Source organism: Furipterus horrens, unplaced genomic scaffold (genome assembly GCF_987537825.1).
Source record: "Furipterus horrens unplaced genomic scaffold, mFurHor1.1.pri manual_scaffold_2, whole genome shotgun sequence".
Taxonomy (NCBI): Eukaryota; Metazoa; Chordata; class Mammalia; order Chiroptera; family Furipteridae; genus Furipterus; species Furipterus horrens.
Window position 1 is genome coordinate 120,071,006 of NW_028327172.1, and position 19,169 is coordinate 120,090,174.

Here is a 19,169-nt window from a genome sequence, read left to right on the forward strand (position 1 = left end):
AATTGTTAAATCTCTGAATAATAGAGCAGAAAATAATGTAAAAATTATATTGACCATTTTGTGTTCTGAAGTATATGTTGGTTTCTGCAACATTTTCGAAGGCTACACTTTTATCAGATAATGGTATTACTTAAACCAAAAACATTTCAACCTTAAGAATAAACATTTCAAAATAATGTGTTTATTGCTTTGTGCTTTTGTAATTATTAGGCAGAATTAGATCTTTAGTAGATGTATTGGAACTTATCTATATACTATTCATATTATTAACTTTAGTTTTAACTTACTTAAAGAGAATATTCTTAATTTATTATGGATGACTGTTAATAGGTAAAAGTGATAGTTGGGTATAAAAACAATGATAAAAACAGTATTTTGGCAAAAAATGAAAGACTTTGAAGACTTTTGGTAGTATAAATTAAAAAACAAACAAACCAATACATTCTTTAGGAAAATAAAGTGAACCATAGAAAGAATATAAAATGAGAACTGTTTAAATTTCACCTCTCATGCTTATGTCGATGAAAATAATAGCAACATGTATTGTTTGCTAATCATTACCAGGCAATATATTATATACGTTATGTTCATTTGATATCTATAATAGTCCAATCAATCAAATAATAGCTTTATTTTGCATAAAAGAAAACTGAGGCTTAAAGAAATTAAGTAAGTCCTGGCTGGTGTGGCTCAGTTGGTTGGAACAGCGTCCTGTTTTTTTTCCCTTATACATTTTATTGTCAGGATGAAATACAGTAACAGTTGCTTAATGGGCATTTGGTTAGAGCCTCCGTTTCTGAACATATTAATCCATGACTTTTGCTTCTTTCTTAAAGCAGCCCCCTTTTAATCAGAGCAGATATTTGATTTAATAAACTTATGCCAATAACTCTATTGTGATAGAAGTTGTATAGATATCAATGTTCTGAATATAACAGATTTTTATCACTGGTTTTAGGAACTGAGAATATAAATATTTTGCCCAAATCAGCATTTAGCTATTGTACTTGGCTTCCAGGGGCACTGCACACATGTACACTCATGCACAACACTAGACATTAGGACTTCTAATTCAGTATGTATCATGGGCCACTGTTTCATCCACGGCTTTAAGGTTTTTCTGAAACTCAACTATACTCACTGTGTGTGATACATGCCAAGGTTTGATTACAAGCTTCCAAATCCTAAAACCTAACTGAACTGAATGCCTAAATGGTTCCAATTCCATTTTAAAAAGTGATACACACTCTAACTGTGTAAAGATGGTCCTGGGGAAACAGGAAGTGACAAATAAATATTTCTTCCTCTATTCACGCAAGACATGTCTAAGGGAGATTTATAACTCCTTTCTTAAACCCAGTCATATATGAAGTGCTGAACAGAATAAAATTTTCCCTTTGAAAATGTCACAGGGCATCCAAGAAATCTCTTTTGGCTTTATTTTGGCAAACAAATGTCCACTGATCAATATAAATGAGGAACAGGAACGTCAACATCAATAGGAAATGACGTTTGTGAACCCTAATGTGATTTATGGCCCGAGCAGCCCTTCCCAAGTCTGCTCCATTATCAGCTGGAAAGAAGCAGATATCGTACAGGGATCTCCAGGTGACTGCCATTTTCAAGTGGGGTGTTCTGCAGTTATAGACTTCTGCCACCTCTGAGACACATGATGGGCTGACCTGGACTGACCTTGTCTTTAGAGAAGGGTAAGCTGACTTTGCAAGCACGGGGGTAGATCCTCAAAAACTTTGAAAGATGTGGCATTTAGAGACAATTTCATTTCTTTATCAGCTGATGGCTGTTTCCCTTCACAGGTTCTTATCGCTTGCTGATGCACATATCGAAATGAGAACCCAGGGTCTCAGTGCTCTTTCCTTGGCCTCTTAAAGACTCACTAGATTGGAAGTGCAATCTTGTCCTTAGGACAAAGAAAGGTTATGGGTTCTATTCCTGGTCAGGGCCCATACCCAGGTTTCAGATTCTATCCCTTTCTGGGCACATCTATGAAACGGCAACTGATTGATATTTCCCACATTTCTCTTTCTCTCTCTCCTTCTCTCCCTAAAAGCAATGAAAAAAAAAAAAAAAAAAAAAGTCCTTGGCTGAGAATAAAAAAAGAAAAAAAATTAAGTAAATTGATCACAAGGGACTCAGATGGTAGGAGCTAGAATTCTAAACCATTCTGCCAGTCTTCCAAGTCCATATATATACAGATTATGGCTTTGAATATAACCATTCATGTAAGGAATTGTGAGAGAGGAAAAATATATAAGATAGATAGATGCCTTTCAAAGAATCAGAAGTTATATTTTGCCTTATGAACCTAAAAACATTTATGTACAATATAAAAACTAAAAGTCGAACATATAAAGACAATAATTGTAGCTGGGCATGTCTGTTTCCACTGCTGCTGATTATAAGTCAATACAGTATTTCTCTGTATTGAATTGTTTTTTGGGTGTTCCCAGAGTCAACCACAGAATTTACCAATAAAATTTCTTCTACCGAATTGAATATTTCTCAAACTCTATTATAATCTTTTGCTATTTTGTTTGCTCTGGAATATATGAACACTATTTGGATGATTATACAGTTGAGTTTTTAAGACTAAAAGAGAAATGGAGTGACATGAGCAGGGTCAGAGTCCTGTATAGACACTGTAGCATGGATAGTTCAAATCAACTGCAGTTTCTTACAGATTTCTTTTTTTAGCCAACTGGTCTAATGATAGAGAAAATTTCCAGTGACAGGTAGGATATTATATGGAAACAATTTATATTCTCACTAAAACTTTAATAAAAGTAGAAATTTTGAAGCTTCAAGCTGACAGTTTTGTCATTTTTGGTCTTATATATTTTTTATTCATTCAGCCAAACATTTACTGAATGCCCGCTGTGCTATTCCAGACACATAGTGATACAACAGTGCAGAAAGATGGCCTTCACAGAGCTCACAGTCTAGTGAAGTAGATATTAATCAAGTAATCTTACCAATAAATGTAAAATTACAGATATGGTAAGTGTTACAAAGGCAATATACATATGTCATGTGAATGCATTTACTGGGAAAACATATTCAGATTGTGAATCAGTCTTCCTTAAGGAAAGCCATCCTGGGTTGAAAATAGGAAGAATGACAAGGCAAGGTGGCAGAAGGGTGAGGGTTGCAAAGGTTTCTCAGAGGACAAGCATGTGAAAAACTACTGTGCTAATGGTGGGTTTTAGGGGTTGAACCATGTCCCTTTAGAAAAGATATGTGGACTAGTCAAGGAACAGGTATGAATGACCCATGGACACAGACAACAGGGTGGAGATTCACTGTGGGAGTGGGGGTGGGTGGGGCGGAGGAGAGCAAAGGGGAAAAGTTGGGGCAAGTATAATCAATAATATATTTGATTTAAAAAAAGTTCTGTTAAAGTCCCAACTTCCAGTATCAGAGAATGTGACCTTATTTGGAAATCGAGTCTTTATAAAGATAATCAAGTTAAAATAAGGTCAATAGGGTGACTCCTAATCCAATGACTCGGCACAAAGGAGAAATCTGAAAATGGAGAGACATATACAGGGAGTGCCATGTGAAAATGGAGTATTGAGTGATGCATTATGAACTAAGGAATGCCAAAGGCGGCCAGCAAATCCCCAGAAACTAGGAAGAGAAAGGAAGGATTTTCCTTCAGCTTTCAGAGGGGGTTTGACCCTTACCAACACCTTAATTTCAGATTTCTAGCTTCCAGAACTATGAGACAAATATTTCTGTTCTAAGTCATTCAGTCTGTGGTTCTTTGTTACAGCAGCCCTTGGAAACCAACATGATGATGAGTCAGGGTGGGAGAAGCATTATGTATTATCTGTGTAATTAGAGGCCACTGTAATTGAAACAGAGAAAGTGAAGGGGTAAAGTGGTTTGAGACAAAGTTGCAATGCAGGTCACAAATTTTGGTCTTTTGGAAAGTAATTGAAGTGACTCAATCAAGGAAGGAGAATAACCAGATTTTAATCTGGGGAATGGACTTAAGGATGGAAGGAATGGAATCAGGGAAATAAGTTACCTGGCTATTGTTTTGGTTTGGGTGGGAGGTGATTGGTGCTTGAAATGGAGTGTTGCTACAGGAGATTGAACTATGGTAATAGTCTGAGAAAAGTGAAAAATGTTGAAATATTGCAAAAAGGGCAAGCCAGTTGGCCAAAGAAGTAGGTAGAATTGCTAAACACTGCTGAAGACAAGTTTGAAATAGGTGATTAGGAATTCATTGTGGCATTACTATTTCCTATTCTGTGACTCTCTTCAGCAATAATAATTTACTCAACAGTAGGCATGAAGAAAATGGTTGCTTAAGCTCATCCAGATAAATATCCTCTGGACCTTGAGAAGAAGTGATTGAATCTCAGAGGTAACTTATTTAAATGTCAGTATTTTATTCTTCCTTTAAAGAAATATATATTTTTGATGTGTCACATTAGCTTTTCCAAGGTTTATTTTTTTTCTGAGCTTCTCACTACCATTTTTCCCTCACTAAACAGATTCTCAAATATGTTTGAGTTTCCTGAGTATGTTTATTTCATGAATGACAGCTAAGATTTGATTGATTCTTACTGTCCAATTAGGATGTCATTTGAAAAAGTTTTAAAGTCACTTTTTATTTTCTTTCATAGAAGCTGAAATTCTGAGAAGCATCCATTGAAAGCTCATATTTTTAATAACGTTTTTATCAGCTTTCCTTTTCATTTTATTATTAGACCACTTTGCCTTACCACTTACTGCTTTTCTGATATAATTGAGGATGTCTTTTCTCTTTACTTTGATGCCTTTTGCACAATACTCTTTTTGATATAACATTACTTACTCTCAATAAGTGAGCCTTTTCTGTTTTGTAATTATTCTTGGTATCTGGTATAATTCTTTGTTTGTTTTTTTTTTTGATAACTTTTTATTCAACTCTGTTTCTGGGTCTTCACATGCTTCTACACATTTCAAAATGAAGACAGATTACAATCTTCAGATGTTTACTTGATTGTACTAACCATGCAAAGACTATTTGTCTGAAATGATGAGTTTTATTGTTTTCTAGTTTGATTCCAGCCATAATAAACAATGTAAATCACAAATATAAAATGCTGTCTGGCTATTGTCTGTGCAAAATAAACATTAGTTGCTACACCTGCTTATGATCCATAAAATTTCAGCTTCTGGCCTGTGGTGCTAGGGTATTTTTTGCTTTTACAAATCACTAGAAATACAACCTTTCCTGAAACTTAAATTTTTAGACAAATTTATTCTGCACTTTTCCATAACTGTTTCAAATGAACTTAAGAATGACTCTATTAATTAATTATAAGTATTATCTTAGTGAATTTTGAACTTAATGAGCACTAATGAAGGTAAACCTATATATAAACATTCATACATATACACACATAATAGAAACTTCAAAATATTATCCAACAAAAAACAGATCACTTGTTCATTTACTCAAAGTTTTAGATATAAATAAAATTTATACATTGACATCTGAGGAAAATTATATTTAAAAAAGTATCAGAATAGTGAAAGTATTTGACTTCATTGTATATTTAGTATATATATCTACACATGATATTCTATTTGTACAAAAGGTAATATACATACAAAGTCCTCTTTCATGGCAATAGAAAAGAACTTTAATTCAGTTTCATTTTATAAGGGAAATAGTTTTTAGATGAAAGAGAATTCAAGAGGGTGTCCAAAGTGGATTTAGAGAGAATATCGTCGGCAGCCGTCCGTCTCGAGAGACGATGGTGTAGCTTCCTAAGAGTCTATCTGCACCGCCGAGAATGGCTGTGCAGTCCGACTCGGGAGTGACACGGTATCTGTCTCCTCCCGTGTTGAATCGACATCTTGCGATGACGCTGAAGCTACAGAGCCTGGGCAGGGTGATATGGAGGATCTGCTGTTGCCCATGCAGCAGACCCCCCCTCTCTTCGCAGCTGAAGGGTCCAAGGGAAAGACGGAGTCAATACAGCTTGGCTTCAGGTGCGCCGCAGGAGTTGCCGGTGTTGACTACAACGTCAAACCGCCTTAGGGACTCCGGCTCCGGATTTTCTGTCGGGGTTTACTCCCTTAGCCTTTCCCCTGAAGAGGTATGCCGCAAGGCAGCGGAGGTTTTTTGGAGTCAGAGTTTTCCTTCTCTGATGTACCCTGACTGGAAGATCGAACCAGCGACACTTAGCTCGCAGGCCGACGCTCAATCCACTGAGCTAAACCAGCCAGGGATTTAGAGAGAATAACAACTAAAGAAACCTTCAAGTAGCACCAATAGCTATGCTGTATAATAATAAATGGGTAAAGAAATTGAAAATTTTAAACAGAAGAGACTCAGGACATTTGCTAGCTTTAGTCAAGTGTATGGGGCACTATAATGTACAATGGTTATGAGAGAAGTTTTAGATCACTATTGAGAATAGAGTTCAGTTTCTAGAGTAAGATGAGTCACAATTCTCCAGGGTTACATGGTATTAACACTTTTATGTTGGCTTTGTCATTGAAAGTACTCAAGAATAGAATGAGTGACAATTTATTGGGTGAATTAAAAGACTGTAAACTTCCAGATGTATTGTTGAAATAGGTGAAAATAGGCTCCTTCAAAACTCTGAGATTCCAATTTTAATCAAAGAGAGGTTGTCTGAAAGATAATTATAATCAGAATTATGACAGGAAGCAGATTGATGGGGACGAGCTAACATGTTGAAAATCGAGTATATTCAAAATAACTGCTGTAAATTTGTATAATTTGCAGAGTACTGCAAGTGTGACTCATATCAAATAGTATGGAACCAAAATTCCCTTCCATCTATTAACTTCTATTATTATTTAGGTTCCTTTTTATATGTCTTCTATGCATGTGATTAAATGAGTCTATATATTATAATTGGCACTACAAATCAATAGTTATGGCAGACATTTTTCTTAACCAACAACAACATTAAGAGTTCTATGAAATTGAGGGGAAACGACTTTATATCTACTCTCCTACAGTATGAATACTTTGGAAGAAACATGAATATTCCTAATACATATGAAAATATATTTGTGTTTCATAAATTTATTTACTCTTGGGAAACTATAACTACTTTGAGTGTGCTCATTGTAAATATTATTTGTATGTACACATGAGTTAGTCTGAATCTCTTCCTTTTTCTCAATTCCTTTGCACAATCATAAATCTCATCAGCTCAATTTCTGACATCACCAAATATGTTCTTTTTTTCCCTTCCAACTATTGATGCCTTGACTATTGAAACACTATCAAAATTGGTTTCCCTGATTCTTCTCTCTTCCAACTTTCTTCACAATATCTTCAAAGTTCTCCTAAAATATTTCACTGCTTCTGCACTTCCAACAGGATTAACTGTGATTCTCACCCTTTTTACTACAGTGACACTAAATATCGGACCCTTTCCTCAAACTTACTTTATTGTGTCAGTCAGAGCTCCAGGAAAAACAAGACACACTCAAATGAGAAAAATGAAGAGAGTTAAATAAATAGGTCATTTACAAAATTTAATAAGTCATTTACAAGCCCCATTTTACAAATGATTAAAGGAAACCAACTTAGAATGAGTGTTCCAATGACTAGCAACAGCAAAGTTGTGTCACCCACCCAACACCTGGGGGATGAAAGGATCCTATAAACAAAAGTGAGGTGAAGCCTTAGAAGAGAAGCTTGTGGTAAGAGATATGGATACAGTTGAGCTTAGCAAATTTGCAGCAATTCTGAAAGGGAAGTGTGGTAAATATATCCTAAAGTTTTTTTCCTCATGTCTGCCCATCACCTCCAGGTGTCTCTCATTAGGCAAAGCCAAGAAGAGGCCAGACAGCAAGGGGCCCCATCTATGCAGTTAGTCCACAGAAATAGGTAGGTGGGAAGGGGGCAGAAGAAGAGTGGAATGGGTAGAGAGTAGATCTGAACTGAAAGATGGAAATGACCCTGATCAAATAACCTTTAACAATTTCACATTTTTCACATGCTAGTTTCCTTGCTGAAACGATTTTCCTTTTGTTCATACCTTATTCTAAAGTTCTACAACTGGGTTCTACAACTGTTTTTTTTCAGTCCTTGAATAAGAACTACAAATAGTAGAAAGTACCAATGATTCATAATACATTTCCTAAAAGTAATCTTCTCTACAACATAGTTTTAGTTACTATTTTGCAAAGAATGCAAAGGCAAAGTAATTCTTATTAGGCTAAACTCATCCAGTTCATCAACTGAGCTAAAAATAAGTGAGTCCTCTTGTTCATACCGTTTTCTAAAGTTCTACAACTGGGTTCTATAATACAACTGAGTTCTACTCAGATTACAGAATGTTCACTGTAGATTCTTTCCCTTCTATTAGTTTTTACCTCTTCAGAGTTCCAACAGCATTATGCTCTTACTTTGATTTTAGCTTATTGTAGATACTGATTTTGTTCTTCTCGGTGTTCTATGTCGACTAAAAAGTATCTGTAGATCCTTTCATTGAATAGTGACTGTAAATGGTTGTTGAATGCTTGTACAGATAGTGGGTGGATAATTCTTTACAAGTGAGAACTTCAGCACATATACAATTTTTAGAAGAATAGTTTTCTTAACTTTGCTGAATAGAAGTAATAAGCAAAACGTAGAATATGATTATGAGGTTAAAATGACATTAAATAACACAATATATATAAAGAGACAGACAATGTCAGGCCCAGTAGCTAATCTAAATTATTGTAAACTATGTTGAATAACATGAAGTTATCACTTGGGACAAAAACAGCTATAGTGGTAAGCTTGAGACAAAAACAAGCAAAAAATAACTTATTTAAAGTAGTTCTTAAGTATTTGTAATTGGCATGGAAAGAGAAATGAGCATATGTTCAAAATCTGATCTAAGGATTTAAAAATCTTATTTTAATATTGTGTTTAGCTCTTCAACAGAAATCTATTCCATCAGGGTACTAGGGTATAGGTTATTTCTTTTGTAAATCTCTCATTTTAAAACAATTTTCTGAATGAAAGTAATCAGTAATGAGATCTATGCAACTTCAATCTGGGCTAATTGTGATTCAGTGATTAAATAAAAATATTTAATGTTACACTTGGAAACTTTGTAAGTTCTTTGGATACACTAGGAATTAATTCCTTTCAATTTTGTCTAACATGGATCTGCACAATATGGTGTAAATACTTATTTAGCTGTGCTAATGGAAGAAAGCAGGTAATTGATAACCTGTAAACTTGGAAAATAAAGATAGAAAATAAAGGCTATTTTCATATCTAATTTTTAATTTAAATTATATTTTATGATATTTTAATAAGGCTATTTGAGAACAAATTACTCAATGATAGAAAAAAATTTGTATCGAGTGTCAAATATTTGCAGTCATTGTCTTATGTGTTATGCATATAATAGTAAACAAAGTAGATATTAGTAAATAGAATAAAGAAAAATAAAACAACAAGTGTGTAGAAAATGATATGAGGCTACTCTTTCAGACAGTAATCAGTTCATACATGAGATACACTGTGGAATGAAAAGTTGACTATTCACTTCTTTGTAAAAATAGCTTCTCTGCCAACTCACAACAAACCTACAAATGTAAAATAATTTTATTTTTATAGTCTTACTTTTTTCTTCTCATGAACCTTGCAACACAGGTCCAGACAAAAAAACAATAAATATTACAGCTGAAGTAATTATTTAATATTTAAGAAGGTGGTAGATGTATAAAGAAAAAATGAAGGAATTTAAAATAAAGGAGCCAGAGCCCAGAAATAGCTCAGGAAATGAGTAGCATGGCCTCTGGAGGAGGAGAGCTTCCATCCCACAGAGCGTAAGATCCTCTGGTGGAAACACGCCCAGTGTATTGATAAAATAGAGTGAACCAGTGATGGTGGAGCAGAGTGGTGGAGTGATAGTAGGAGATAAGTCAGAGAACAGCAAATGACCAGTTACTATAAATCTTATAGACTATCATAAGGACTTTGATTTCTACCCCGACAGAACTGAGGAGCCATTAGAATATTTATAGAGTGGATATAGGACCTGATTCATTAACAAGATCACTCTGGTTGTTGATTGAGAACATACTAAAGAGGAACAACAGTAAGAGTAGAGTAACCAGTTAGGTAAGAAATGATGCTGACTCGGACTAGGGAGGCATCTTAAAAAGTGATTAGATACTACATTTATTTTGAAAGTGGAAGTAATTAGATTTCCTGATGGATTGGGTATGGAGTATGAAAGAAGAGATGAGTCAAGAATACTTCCGAGAATTTTGACCTGATGCTCAGATTTTGACCTCAGAAGACTGCAGGAGGCGTAAGTTTTGGATGAATGTCAGGAACTCAGTTTGGGACATGTAAGGTCTGAGATGCCTAGAAGATTTCCAAAGGCTGAAGTCATGTAGGTGGTTGGATTTATGACTCTGGAATACAGCTGAGGGGTTCAAGCTAGTGATATTAATTACAGTATCACTAGGGTAGGGGCCACATCTATTTTGTTTATCCCAGTGTGCTCCATAGCTACACAATGTTTAATATCTAAAAGGACTACAAATACAGTGAGTCATGTGCTGGTAAATGATTTAACCACAAACATTCTGATAGGGAAAAGAAAAAAAACAGAAAACAAAGCAAATCTTCTGATTTTTAGTGTTTGCAAATTTCTGTGGTATAAATACTTCTACTATGATTTCAAGCTACCAAAGTAACATCAATGGGTGCAATGTTGGGAAGAAATGTGCACAGCTGATTTCTTCTAGCCTGTAAAAAACAGCTCCAAGGCATGATTGAGTTCACTATTGTTAAGTGATATAATCATATACACATTTTGCTTACTTACAGGTGTGCATGAAAGAGAATTTTAAGTAATATTGATATGTGGGCTAATGTGAAATTTAAAACATTTCATAGATGATAATACAAACTCAAAATAGGAAACTTAAGTAAATATTTAAAATGTTACATCATTTGCCAAACTAAATAACAGAAACCCTGAGCTATTTATTAAGCAGGCTTCTAAATTACTCCACATAGGTGAAAGAGCTTTATATAATTCCTGAGAAAAAGATTCACACCTTATAAAATAATTTATTATAATGTTAACAGTACTCTGTTGTCAGAGTTGTCTTCATGGTTTCTAATTCAGCCCACAAATTGTGTTTAAAATGTTCTATAAAACATCTACACACAAATATCTATATACATTTTAATCAAGTTGTTCTCTTCTGGAGTCCAAATTGTTTGGCATGCATTTCAGTCATTATTGAGTCCTTTTAAAAAAGATTTTATTTATTTATTTTTAGAGAGAGGGGAAGGAAGAGAGAATGGGAAGGAGAGATACATTGATATGAGAAGGAAACATTGATTGGTTGCCTTTGGTACAGGCCCCAACCAGGGATCAAACCTGAAAAGAAACCCAGGCATGTACCCTGACCAGGAATTGAACGAGGGGCCTTTTGCTTTGCACAACAACACCAACAAACTGAGCCACATGGGTCAGGGCTATTATTGAGTTTTTAAAAGGTACTTAACTAATTAATTAATATTAAAATTTTTATTGTGATAAAACAAATATAATGTAAGATTTATCATTTTAACTATTTTAGGTGTACAGTTCAGTGCTGTAAAGTACATTCACATTGTGCAATCAATACCACCATCCATTTTCAGAACTTTCATTAAATATTTATTTTGTTTCATGTAAAAATTTGCATTTTGTTGTTGATAATCATATAAATATATAAAAGAAAATAAAATTACCCAGAGTCTCATCGCTGAACAAATCAAATCTACACCAATCTTATTGCACATATAGAATTATATTAGATGGTTAAATCGTGGTCTAAAAATTTATCATGTGTTGGAGATCCTTCTGTGCCTCAGGCGGCAGTCAGTCTCTGACTGTGTCTAATGAAGTGGTGGGGCTGCACAGCCCAGTTGCCTGTTTTGCAGCATTTATTTAATGTACCATTGAGGCAAGCATTAATAAAAATGATTTATACTCAGAGGGATGAGGCACAGGGAAGACAAGGTATGGACAGTTGATCATCCTGGATGGATAGTTTAGAGCTTAGCCCCAGAGAGTGAGAGTTGCAAGTTGAAGATGAAAGAACACTGGCCATTAAGAAATTGTTAATGGAGCAAAAAAAGTAAGGGACAAGATAAATTTTTCAAATTCTATTTGGGACAAAAATAGACATCACAAATATTTCAGGCAGAGGTCAAGTTTTGTAAGTTACGAGTTTTGCAGATTTGGATGTAATGTGCCCAAACCAACTATCTGGAGAAGAACATGGCTTATTTCTCCTGAGAAACTGTCAAACTCTGTATCAAAGTGTTGAGATTGTCTTTCCTTCCTTCCTTCATCCCACTCTCCCTTCTCCCTTCCTTTTTCCCTCCCCCCTCCTTTCCTTTTTTCTTTCTCTGTCTCTTTTTCTCCTCCTCCCTCCATCCCTTCTTCTCTCTCCACCTCTCTCCCTGCCTGCCCTCTTCCTTCCTCCCCCTCCTCCTTCTCCTCTTTCTTCCCCTTTTTCTCCTCTCTCTCTCTCTCTCTCTCTTTTTGCCTGCATGCAACAAGGTATGGTGGAGAGAATGGAAGTGCTAGAGACAACTACTGATAAACTTTTATCAGACCTCCCTAGGAACTCTGAAATAATTGGGAGAAGAGCAAGAAATGATTTGTAAGTAATGGTTATAAACTAAAAATAATGGATATTCATATTAATGTTACCACATTTATACACATGTGACTGGAGATGTCAGAGAATTGATGTTACATTCAAATATGTGTTTTTTTCAATCCTTGAATTAGAACTACAAATTGTAGAAAGTGCCGATGATTCATAATAAATTTCCTAAAAGTAATCTTGTCTACAACACAGTTTTAGTTACTACTTTGCAAGGAATGCAAAAGCAAAGTAATTGATCTTAGACTATACTTATCCAGTTCATCATGCGGGCTAAAAGAAAATGAGTTAAGTCTTACTATAACACTAACAAAGGCTATTTTAACTGCATGGGCAATGACTTTCTCTAAAGTAGAAAGAAATGAGCATATTGGCTCAGGGAACTAGAATTAAAGACTGATAAAGTAGTTTAAAAAATTAACTAAAGTGTTTATATCCGAAATAATATTTATAGCAATGTTGTAGCATTTACCACAATACATTTAAATAATTTCATTCATTTATATTTATCTACTTTATTGTATAAATTGTGTGTCTTTATAATCTAGAAGAAAACCAATTAGATAAGAGAAAAATTTGTAGCCTTTCCCCTTCTTTCCCCTGTTATCCTTCTCCTGCTCTGGTCACTGTCAGTGTGTTCCTTATTTCCATGTCACTGGTTCTGTTTTGCTTGTTTGTTTGTTTTGTTCATTTGAAGGGGAAGGGTCTAGTCAAGAAACAGGTATAAGTGACCCATGGACATGGACAACAGGGTGGGATTGACTGTGGGAGTGAGGGTGGGTGGGGCAGGGGAGAGCAATGGGGTAAAATTGGGACAACTAATTGGACAACAATAAAATAAAATAAATTTAAAAAAATTGGAACTTTTTATTAAAAAATAAAAGTGAAGCCATGAATTTAGATGAGATTAGTTGGAGAGAGTCAGGCTTCATAATTTTATTTATGACTGTATTTTTGTATGCCTATAATTAATTTCAAAAGAAATAGAAATTCTATGAATACTTTACATAATAGTTAGCTTTATGAAAGAGAAATTTCCTAAAGACATTTAAAAACAAAGAGCAGTATATAAGATCAATTTTATCTATATGGCTAAAAAATATAACCATTCAGTTAGATGAAATATTCCTTTTCATAGTTATTCATGTCAGGTGTGTTCCTGTATTTAAAGAATGTAAAGTATTTTTTTCTCTTTATTAATTTTTTTGAACTGTTCAATAAAACATATTAAAGTACTTAAGGTTATCAGGTAAGAAATAGTGAGTTTCATTTTAAAAATTCTTTAATGAAACATTCTAATCAATACTGGACCATGTGCTCTAATTTTTTCCTTTATTTTATGTTAATAAACCTTTCTAGAGTTTCTAACTTAACCTTAAAAATGTGCTTAGAAAATATAAAAACATTTTTTGTTTTCTAATATCCCCACATATCAAGTGGTACATCATAAATAAATAAAATGATTATGTGCATATATATATATATATATATATATGTGATATATAGCATAAACAAGCCCTAAGTTCTAATTTAATTGAAGGAAGAATTTTGTCTAATTAAACCCTGCAGCAATCACAGCTTCTTAGCTGTAATAGTGTAGAAATTAAGGAGAGCTGGGCCTGGGAATAGATTGCAGTGATTTGAATCTTGGCTCTACTGCATGATCCTGGGAAAGCTTAGTATCATTTAGATGTTATATTTAAATTTACAAAGAAAAGAAATGACTATTGGCAAATAATCCGTGTGTGTGTGTGTGTGTGTGTGTGTGTGTGTAGGGATGGTGGAGTAACCTTCCAGGCAAGAAGAAACTGTGCAGAACTGAAAGATGGTTTCTTGGCCAATAAAGAAACAGTTGTTCAGGAATTTCCAACAAAGCAGAAGGGAACACATTTCAGGATAAGACCAGAACCTGTGACCTCACATTGAAACCTTTAGTAGCATTACCAATATTATATTTATTTTAAGAAGTGGAAATAGACAGCAAGCAATTCTCCCAGTGCAGTCTTCAAGGAAGAAGACTCAATGCCTTTTTCTCAACAAAATGTGTAACCCCTGGCTTGAGGTTTTCCATTGGTAAAATGCAGTTCTACAATCCTCAGGTCTAAAATTTCTAAGCTCATAGGCACTTGCAAGCATTTTGCTGCAGCTGAAGAGAAGCCAGGTGTGCCTGAATCAAAGAGGAAGTAGTTTTCAAGCTCCAAGGGCCTTTTAACTTTAGGCTGAGTGACAGAGTGAATTGAGTGTTTTCTATTTGGGCTAGGAGGATACAGTTCAGTTTATATTAACTGGGAACAGAAAACAATCACAGTTCAATAAGTCAAGTTTTCACATTGCAGTTTAAATGATGTATTTCTTTATTAATAAAAACTAATTGGGGATTAAATAACATTTAAGGTTATTTCAATAAAGCATTAATTGTGTAAGAAAATAGAATTTCTGTGAGTGTATACTCTTAACTATGTCCTATATGTGGCAAGGAGTCCAGGCAACCATAAACAAAGGCACCATGACTTACCTGAACTTCCTCAGAGGGGTCAACCTTGCAAATATAAATCTATAAAATAACTGCAAATACAAATTTTTAATTTTTTTCCAGTTCATAAGACACCAATGTAGAGAGATTTCCTGCACTGTAAACTATTGGGAGTTCCAAGAACTGTTACATTTATATAATATTTGATTTTAAAAATTATATTATATAGGCTTTTCTTTATTTCTTTATTTCTTTTTATTATTTGTCTGTTCAAAGAGTTCTTTAAGTAACAGTTTTTAAAAAGATTTTCAACATCCAAACTGAGTATGCTTCAGATTTTGTTGTAAATTGTATGTTCCATAATTTTGTATAGTTTTAGTGAGTAAATTTTTCCAATAAAAAATAAGCAGGATTTATTAATTTTAAACCAGTGAGTGTAATGAAATAGCATTACTTTAGCCATTATAATAACCCCAAACCCATTTCAGATTTTGTGTAAATGCTGGAAGAAAGTGTTCCTTATTTGAAATACCACCAGTTTCACACACACTAAATTTTCATCAAATTTCATAAAGCATCACTAAAATTTAAAGAATATTATGAGAATTTCACAACATGATACACTAATGCCTCCCCTCCTGATCATAACATTAAAAACCACATGCTTACAATAAATAAAAAAGATAAAAAATAAAAAAGAAACAAAGATAAAACAAAAAGGAAGGTACTCAAACCAAAGCAACATTCATTTCTATTTATCTTGTTCAAGCAAGGTTAGAAGCAATTTTACCTGTTGCCCTGTTTGGTGCTGGTTTTATTGCTTCTTTTTGTTTTTGCCCCTACAAAAATGATTTAAAGGGAAAAAGGATGACTGAAAGTTTCAGAGACTGTAAAAACAAAGTGTGATTTTTATGCTTATTTCTTCTAAGTGGCAACTTCTCACTGCTCCTCAGTTTAACACTCTGGGTCTGGCATTCAAAACAGTTTCTAAAGATGTTGCCAAAACCCTGTGGTCACTATTTTAAAATAGTAAACACAAAGGATAGACTTACAGAAAGAACACCTTTTTCTCATAACAATGGCTTAATGTAGTAAGAATAAATATTAAGCCTTACTTTATATTGGAACAGGCTTGTTAATGTCAAAAAGTGCACCTTTCTTTCCACTAGTGAGACTTGCAGTTGCAGCGAAATCATCTCCTGTGTCCCCCATGCAGCTGCCAATCACAAAACTGAGACTGGAATAAATTGGTGTGGTCCATTTTTAGCATAATGTTGAATTGAAGTGTAACCAGCTTCAATAGTAGGTGGATTTACCATTGTCTCAACACAAGCATGCATATTCCGTAATGTTCAATATAAGAAAGCAAATGCACACAGAACATTTTAAAACTTAAATATAAGAACAAATATCATTCTAAAATTGAGCATTTCAGAATCACCACTGTAGATGAGGAAACAATCTAAAAATTATCTTAAACAGCTACAATTAGTGTGTCTAACTTCTTTTTAAAAAAATATTATTGAATTTATTGGGGTGATATTGGTTAATATAATTATATAGGTTTCAGGTGTACAAATCTCTAGTACATCATCTGTATATTGTATTGTGTGTTCACCACCCCAAGTCACCTTATCTCCCTGCCCATCTCCTTCCATCACCATTTGTCCCCCGTTTACCCTCTTCTACCTCCCAGTTCCCCTCTTCCCCTCTGGTAATCATCACAATGTTGCCTGTGTCTGTGAGGTTTTATTTTGTCTTTTCTTAATCCCATCACCTTTTTCACCCAAACCCTCAAGCCTCCTCCCCTCTGTCAGCGGTCAGTCTGTTTTCTAACCATTTATTCCTTGGGCTTTTTGTTGCTCATTATCTGAAAAATTTGGATGCAATTTCCAAGGCACAGGGTTTACCCAGCTCATAGCCCCTGCAAATTACTGGAAGTGAAATCTAACCCAAGACATTGTAGAAGCTGCGGACTGGTGGCAGTCTTGGGGAGGGAGTTTGTTGCCGGGGTGGATGGATGCTCCATAACTGGGAGGCGAAACCAGTGTTGGCCCTGGGATAAGGATAGGGAATGTGTTGGGTGGGGATGAGGACCAGTAAACCAGAGTGTGGAAGAAAGGATGGAAGGTGAGTCTTCATCCATTTCTCTGAGTAAATAGGTAACAGAGAGATGGGGGGCCAAAAAAAAAAGCACATTTTACAGACAGAAATTTTACTGTGGTCGTTTGAAGCCATTTGATAAATTTGCTAGTATTAAGTATTTCTAACTGACTTTGTTCTACTTGGAATTACAGATTTTCCCATATTCTTCATTCAGTCCCTCCAGATGCTCTTAATGGGGATCAAGGGGTTAGAGGTGGGAGTGGGGGAGATCATAGAAACGGAATCTGGTTCAGGCCAGGAGGACTACAAATGGGTTCCTGACCTCCTTTCTCCAAGAACTCCTTCCTAGTCCCTCTTCACTTATCAAACCCATCTTGCCACCATTTCCTTTGTCACCTTATCCTCCTGCCCAGAATAAATTGTTAGAAAACAGATTGACAGCTATCAGAGGGGAGCGGGTTGAGGAGTTGGGTGAAAAAGGTGATGGATTAAGCAAAAACAATATAAAACCTTATAGACACAGCATTGTAGTGATTACCAGAGGGAAAGAGGGGCACGGGGACGTAGAAGAGAGTAATCTTTGAACCTTCTCCCTCCTCCTTCCCGGTTTTCTCCTCACCTGTCCACCGCAATGGCCGTCATGGAGTAGATGCTGGCGAACACCGCTGTGATAGGAAAGAAATTCTGGAAGCGACAGTAGTTGGCGCCGAAGTACCACTCGCTATGGAGAGCATAGATGAAGTTGACCAAGGTGTTGAAAGCGGCCATGGAGGCGTCGGAGAAAGCCAGGTTCACGAGGAAGTAGTTGGTGACGGTCCTCATGCGCTTGTGCGCCAGGATGATCCAGATAACGATGAGATTTCCGAAGACTGCCACAGCCACCACCACGCCGTAGGCGAGGGACCAGAGCGCGATGCGCCAGGACGGCTGCACGAACTGGTTGGTGAGGTTGGCCCGGGGCTGCGAAGGCGCTGGGGAGGGTGTGGGCAGCCCCAGGGTGGAGGGCGCGGCGGAGACGTTGCCGGCTTGGGCCAGCAGTTGCAGCCACTCCGCCTCAGCGGCCTCCACGGTGGCCCCTGCTGCGAGCCCCTCACTCAGGTGCGCGGCGTCAGGGCCCGCTCCTCCTGCGCCCACGGTCCAGTTCCCTGCTGCGGGGAAAGAGGCCATCGCCGCGGCTCTGCAGCCCCAGGTGTGCCCACTCACTCGCTGCCGGCCGAGCCGAGCCCCCCACTCCCCGAAGCTCTTCTCTGCCTCCTGGTCCCTTTGCTGCCGGGTGGCCCTCAGCACCCCGTGGAAGCGCCGCAGGAAAAGTACTACTCTCTGCTGGCGCAGGGAAGCTTTGAACCAGCGAGTGATGCGGAGCACGGGCACCGCTTTCTCCGAGGAGTTTGCGACTTTGGCAGGCTGGCAGGATGAGATCGTTGGAAAGAGAGATATTAGAAGCTGTCACCAGAGGGGATCTCGGGGTTCGTCCCGCGGGAGCTCCCCATAACTGTCAGAGCACCGAGGCTCCCGCGCTTCGGCGCGCTTTATAGCCCCCTGCTCTAGTGACGTTGTGGGGACAGCGGAGCTGACCAACCGGTTTGCAGGCTGCGGTTGCGTTCCTTTCCTATACCCTCACTCCCCCCTTTCAGAGTTCATTCATTCACTACCTGTCGCCAAGCAGTTGGAGCTTGGCGGGTGGACGTGCTCAAGGAAGGGCTGCACTGTCTCAGTTGTAATTAAAATCTCTCCAGGATTGTTTTTCCTCTTTTAAGTTCAAAATATTTTGTTTAGGTCCCTGCTCTCAGACCTTTACTATGGGTTATTCTTTTCTGAACACATTAAAGCATTCACAGGGCAAACTGAAAACAGCCCAGAGGTTTTCCTGAGTCCTTGTGGGTGTAGGCTGCTGGGG

The 19,169-nt window shown here is 36.5% G+C and overlaps 1 protein-coding gene across 1 annotated transcript in view; it reads right to left on the minus strand.

Moving 5' to 3' along the window:
• TACR3 (tachykinin receptor 3) overlaps nt 1–18,439 on the minus strand; it is a 43,490-nt gene extending 25,051 nt beyond the window's left edge. The window contains exon 1 of the mRNA XM_090267972.1: nt 17,892–18,439. Coding sequence (XP_090124098.1) covers nt 17,892–18,439 — 548 coding nt within the window. The remainder of the gene's footprint in view (nt 1–17,891) is intronic.
• Between the last annotated feature and the right edge of the window lie 730 nt (nt 18,440–19,169).